At 65.6% G+C, this 6,201-nt stretch overlaps 1 protein-coding gene across 3 annotated transcripts in view; it reads left to right on the forward strand.

The window, feature by feature from the left end:
• Positions 1-5,575, forward strand: part of CSNK1G2 (casein kinase 1 gamma 2) — a 47,190-nt gene extending 41,615 nt beyond the window's left edge. For 2 of the 3 annotated variants that reach the window (XM_074928224.1, XM_074928225.1), the window contains exons 11-13: positions 953-1,057; positions 2,693-2,799; positions 3,295-5,575. In XM_074928224.1, coding sequence (XP_074784325.1) covers positions 953-1,057; positions 2,693-2,799; positions 3,295-3,349 — 267 coding nt within the window. In that variant the 3' untranslated portion in view covers positions 3,350-5,575. The remainder of the gene's footprint in view (positions 1-952; positions 1,058-2,692; positions 2,800-3,294) is intronic. The other variant, XM_074928226.1, reaches the window with a different exon arrangement.
• The last annotated feature ends 626 nt before the right edge of the window (positions 5,576-6,201 follow it).

A 6,201-nucleotide genomic window follows, 5' to 3' on the forward strand; every position in this document is an offset into this window, starting at 1 on the left:
CAGAGAGCAGAGCACCTGCAAAGGGGCTGGAGCCGAGGGTGCAGCACCCTGTCCCCCCTCACCCATGTGCCTCACTGCTCCTGGCTGAGCCTCGGGGGCCTGGGCCAGCCCTGGCTCTCTCTGGCCAGCGACTGGGCAGCCTGAAGGGGATGGCAACATCTTCAAAGCACCTCTGTCTCATTCCTGGGAACTTGCTCCCAGTAAGGCCTGCTCTCTGCCTCCAGCATCTGAGAAATGCCATGTTCCACATCCCTTCTCAAGAGCAGTGCGAGAGGCAAAGCACAAAACTCACGGCATGGGAGCAGTTTCCAACCTGGGGATGCAGGATCCCCCGGCACCCGCGGGGCTGGGCCACGCTCGCCGTGGTGCGGGTTTGGTGGCAGGGTACTGTCCCTCTGGGGGACAGCTGAGAGCCCGTGCCCTGGAGGAGCAGCACAGCTCGTGTCCTCGCAGTCGCCCCTTGAAGCTCCGCGTCGGCCTCGGAACATGGAGCTCGCAGGAGAGCGGCCGGCGGCGCCGCCTGGGCCCGGCTGCGTCTCCCCGCACAGCGAGCGGCGCCGCTGGCCCAGCCCGCCCCAGAGCGCAGCCGCTGGCCCTGCGCGGGGCTGGCCGTGCTCTGCGGGGCGCCGTGTCCCCAGCTGCCCGGAGGGGACGTCCCAGAGGCCAGCTCTCTTGCTGCGGAGTGTGTGTTCGTGGCGGGAAGGATTCAGACCCGCGGCGCCACCGCAGGGACCGTGCTGGGGAGCCGCCGGGATGGTCTGCGCGAGTGCCCTCCGCAATCACAAACTCGAGCTGCTCCAGTCATGTTTTTGCTTTTGCATGTCTTATTTTCTCAACTCCCTTTTTGCCACTCTTCTTCCTGCCCCTTCCTTCCACCTCTCCCTTCTCTTCCCCATTCTTCCTCTTTTCTTTTGTTTCTTTTCATTCTGTTCCTCCTGCCTGTCGCGAGCAGCCGCCCGAGGGGACGGAGTTGTGGGATCCTCAGGCCGGTGGGCAGCCTGCCGAGGAGCCTGTGGGAGCTCACCTGGCAGCCGGCAGGCTCGGGGGGTCCGTCCAGGTACATGCAACCACGCGCCGAGGGCAGGGGCGGGCGCGGGAGGGAGCAGAACCACCCTGTGCCGTGCGACCTGCCCTGTGTCTGCCGGCCGCGCCAGGGGATCAGCCCTGCTCCCCGACCCTGCTCCCGTGGTGCGTGGCACGGCTCACCCACGAGGTTGGTGCTGCTTCCCAGGGGCTGCCGGGCTCCCTCAGTGCTGCCAGTGGGACTCGGAGGGCGGTTAGAGATGGATGAAGCGCTGGCTCTGCGTGGCACGAGCAGCCGGGTGGGCAGTTGGGCTCTGCCCCCACCCCCCGCCGGTGCCGCTCGTCCCCGCAGCGCCAGACAACGCGGCCTCATCCCGCGTGGGGACGTGCCTCCTGGACTGGGGCGATGGCTTCGAGCCCTGCTTCTCCTCCCCTCACCTGGGCACTCCTTGGCCTCGTCTCCCCTCCTCGGGCCCGCACTCGCGCCGTTGGCCCCGTGCTCGCCGTCCTCGCAGCCCTCAGCTGCCCGGCCCTCCCTGGGCTGGTGGGGTGTCCATGGTGGGTTCCCCCAGCCGGGCCTGTGCTGCTTCCTCCGTCCCCGCCGCTGTTGCTTGTTCCTGCTGCTCCGCGGTGAATCTCTGCTGGTGTTCGGTCCCAGCCTGGGGCCTGGCTGCCGTTGTGGGGCCGGGGCAGACCGTGGGGCCAGCTTGTGCTCTGCTCCACTCCTCCCGTGCCACATCCCCTCCCTGCTCCGCCGCTGCTCCCTGCTCTGACTCCGCAAACCCCGGCTCCTGTCCTCTGCCTGCTGCCGGCACTGCGGGGGGGTGTTGGTGACGCGTAGGGGGTCTCTGGGCTTGTTTCGGGGGGCTGTAGCTTGCCGTAGCCCTGCCGGCTGGGTGCTGTGGCTGTCGGAGGGCAGCTCCTTCACGAGTCTGGGTAAGGCCGAGCCTCCTCGCCGGGGACGAGCAGCTTGGCGATCCTGGGGCTGCGCAGCCCCAGGGAGCTCCTGGCTTTGCCTGGGGGCAGCGGGTGCAGGAGGGGGGTTTCGGGCAAGTCCCAGTCGCCTGTGCCAACCCTGTCCTTGCTTTGGTGACTCAGATCTCCTTCCTCCTGGCCCTGGCACCGCGCACAGCCCCACAGCCCCGGCAAGCGGGCAGGAGCCCAGGGCCACCTCGAGGCTGGCAGGAGCCCACAGGGTGGGTGCTGGGCTGAGCCCCCCAGGGCTCGACTGTGCTGGAGCTTGGGGCTGGAGAGCAAGAGCTGTGTCCAGTTGCTCGGCCGTGGCAGGGTCACCTTGGAGCAAGAGCTTCTCACGGGGCCGTGTCTCCCGGGCACGTTGGAGCTGGCTGCCAGCAAGCCCCTCTCCCGGCGGGGTGCGCAGGGGTTCCCCGGAGCCGGGATCCTCCCCGAGACAAGCAAGGGGATCAAACGCCCCCCTCTGTGCGATGGGGCTCAGCGCCGAGGCCGGGCGCTGCTGCCTGGCCGAGGGCACCGGCCTGCTGCCCCGCGTGGGGACCTCGGTGCCCCTGGCTCTCGCAGGGCCGGGGGGGCCGTGCTGCCTCCTGGGCTGCACCTCTCCGGGCCACGGCTGCCACGGGGCGGGGGGACGAGGCTGAGGACCGGCCTGTGCCCCAGGGGCTGCCCCGTGCTGACACTCGCCTCTCCCCAGGTGATGAGCTCCACCAACGGCGAGCTGAACACGGACGACCCGACGGCAGGACATTCGAACGCCCCCATCACAGCCCCCACCGAGGTGGAGGTGACAGACGATACAAAGTAAGGACACAGCCCCGCTGCTTCCCTCTCGCCGGGGCCGCGCTGGCCGCGGGTTTCGGCAGATGCCCTGCAATGCCTTCTCCGGGCCCCTCTGGCGAGGAACAGCCCGGCTCGAGGGCGAGTAGGGCTGTTCCCTGGCACCCCGCGCCGCTGCCGGCCCCTTCCCGCCTGGCCGCGTCCTCCCCAGAGCCAGCACAGTGGGACGTGCTCAGATCCGGGGCCGTTCCTCCAGGAGCCCCTGCCTGGCCCCGGCTCTGGCCACTGCCGCTTGCCGTGGCCACTGTCCCCTCTCTGTGGCAGGTGCCACTTGCCGCGGCCATCGCGGTGCTCCCGACCCGGCCCCTGCCACGTACCGCGGCGCTTCCTGCCTGCGTGGGGCTCACCAAGACACCGGGAGGGGGGTTCCTGTCCCCGCCACCGGCTCTGCCCTGACCCCGGGGCCGCTGAGCCCGTCCCTTGCAGGCCCGGGCGCTGACACTGTCCCCTTTTCCCCAGGTGCTGCTGTTTCTTCAAGAGAAGGAAGAGGAAAACCACCAAGCGTCGCAAGTGAGCTGCCGGGGCCGGGTGGAGCGGTGGGTGCGATGGCTCCTCTCCCTCTGGCCGTGGCTGGATCTTGCCCTGCGGAGCCGGCGGCTGCGGCCCCTCGGTTTGGACGGGGCCGGGGGGGGCCGAGCGGGACGGCCTCCCCCAGCGCCCCACGCGCAGGCGGGGAGCGGGGCCTCCCCAAACTGCTTGTCCTTTCCTCCGCCACTCGCCCAGCGCGTGGCCGTTTACGCGAACCAAGCCCGACTTCGCTGAAGTTCCTGCGTCCGTCAAAAAGGAAAAAAAAAAAAAAAAAAAAAAATCGAAACAAATCCACAGCGTCACTTGCTTTTGAGTCTATAACTAGTAAGAAAATGGGGATCAACTACAGACTCTGAACCGTCGCTGTCAGAAGAAGCAGAAGACAATTTCGAGAGCAGTGGGCTAAGGAGGAAATTTTTTTTTTTTTTTTTTTTTTTTCTGTTGCTTCTTTGTCTCTTAAGTTAATTTAAAGTGAGTCTCGGTGCAGAGTGCTGAGTTGTCAGTCTTTGACCGTCATCTTCAGTGTTACTGATTCTGCTCTTCCTTTAGGCCCTCCCCACCCCGTGTCCCCCGCTGGGTTCCCCCCGTTAACACCTTCGGTGAGGAGCGGTTCGGTCTCCGGTACGGTGAGAGGTGTTGGGGGCGGGGGGGCAGGGAAGAGGAAACGCGTTTACAATTCATTTTACTATTTTACGATGCACTTTTGCTAGCAATACAGCGATGTTTGGGCCTACCAGAACAAGTCGATGACTCCTGGGGGCTGAGGGCAGCGGGGACAGGGACAGCAACGGTCTGACCTGGCCACTGCCAGCGCCCCTGGGCCGCGGGACGGGCGGTGGCGGCGGCAGAGCGCAGCCCCGGCCGGTGGCTCAGGGCTGGAGGTGGCTCCAGAGCGTCAGGGCTTGGCAGGGGCAGCGCTGCAGCCACGGGGCAGCGTTTTATCGGCCTTTTTCGGTTTCGCAGGTTGTTTTGCCGCGTCTCTGAGCAACGCCCCCCCCCGCCCCAACAAGGACCCCGGGGCTGCTCCCTGGGGCAGCAGCGGGTGCAGGGTGGGCCGGGACGGGTGGCACCGTGGGCAGACCTGGAGCCACGTGGGATGAGCCACGCGGGGCAGGACGGCGAAGGGTGTCGGGGTGGAGCAGTGCCGTGGGTGCAGCATCCCCCGCCCGCGCTGCAGCCGGGCCTGATCCTGCGGCGGGGGAACTGGAGTTCTTGCAACTTAATACACAAACACACGGATAGGAACAGAGACACGCAGACAGACACCCCCCACACTCCCCTCGTTCCTCACCCCCCCCCCCAGGGCACTGCAGCTTCCCCACCCGAGTGAACCCCTGCACTATGTGTGTTGATCATGACACATTGGGGAGGGAGGGGGGACACACTTACCTTTACCAAAACTCTGTTGTTCTGCCCCAAGAGAGGGGCTGAAGCTGTGCTGAGGCTTTTGGGGGGGGGTGGGGGTGGGAAATGGGACCATCTGTGGCTGCTTCAAAACATTTGTTCCAAACTGACCGTCTTGGGGGCCGGGGGGGAGGCTGGAGGCCCCAAATCCCGGGAGGGGCTGTGCCAGCCTGAGGGAGGTTGGGGAAGGGAGGGGGGGGGTCATCACCCTGCCCTGCCTGGGCACCCACGGGCCGTGGGGGCTGTAGGGAGGACACTGCGCCGTGGGCCCTCGGCCTAAATTCTGGCTTGAGCCCGGCTTTGACTTCTCCTGGGCTGCGGCGGGGCAGGAGGGGCCGGGGCAGCCCCAGCTGCTGCCGCAGCCCCTGGCCGTGGCAGGGTGGGAGGGGGGTGATGTGCAACGTTTGACCTTGTTTCCCCAACGAGGCGAACAAACAAGTTTTTTTAAAAAAATAAATCGCCTTAAATTTTCACTGGAAGCAAACCCTTCTCAGAGCACCGGCTCAGCCCAAGCCCAGCGGAGGCCGAAGAGGAGCCGTGGTGGGGAAGGGCCGCGGGCGGGTGCCCGGCTCCGTCTGCGCATCCTCGGGGGCCACGAGCGGGGCTGCGGGGGCAGCTGAGGACGGCGCTGGGCCCCCAGGACTCACTGTCCTTCCAGCCAGGACTCCAAACACTGCGATTGTACGTGAGGGCGTTTGTTCCATCGCGAGTTTAGTTACTGCTTTAAAACAAAGTGTACAGAAATGGCATTTAAATTTCTCTGATGCTTCCTGGAAGCCATAGAATTTAGGGGCTTTTTTTTTTTTTTTTTAATAAAAACAAAAAATAATTTAAAAACAATTCTTTAAAACCTTAAGCATTCTTCTGCGTTTGATTGCACGGCCCTGAGGGTGAGGACACTGAGCAGCACCCCCCTTTCAGCTGTGGCGGGACCAGCAGCGGGTTCCCCATTCCCCACCCCGGGTGGGAGCTGCCTGGGCCCCTCCATGGGCAGAGGGTCGGCTCCCGGCCGCGTGCTGCGCTGGGGCCTTTCCTGCTGCTAAAAATACATCCCCTCGCTTCTTTTTCATGGGAAGCAGCGGGAGGAAGGGCTGGGGGAGGTCGAGGGGGCAGCAGCAAGGCTCCGGGCAGCTCCCAGCGGATGTTCCTGGAAGAAGCCGAGGAATGGGGGAGGCCACGGGGCAGCTCCCAGCTGGAGCCCCACGTTCCAACCAGTGGCTCCAGCCTGAAGGACGACAGCCCTGATGCAGCTGTGGGAGCCTTCAGCCTCACAGCTGAGGAGGAGAAAGGGCAGGACGGGCATCGTGCTTGAGCCAGGTGAAACCCAGCCACGGCTGCAGGACTTTGTGCCTCCTCGAGCGCAGCCTTGACGCGTGCGAGAGGGCTTGGGGCACCCCGGTGCCCCCACTAGCAGGTTCCAGCACCGGCTGGCCG

This window comes from Athene noctua, chromosome 27, assembly GCF_965140245.1.
Source record: "Athene noctua chromosome 27, bAthNoc1.hap1.1, whole genome shotgun sequence".
Taxonomy (NCBI): Eukaryota; Metazoa; Chordata; class Aves; order Strigiformes; family Strigidae; genus Athene; species Athene noctua.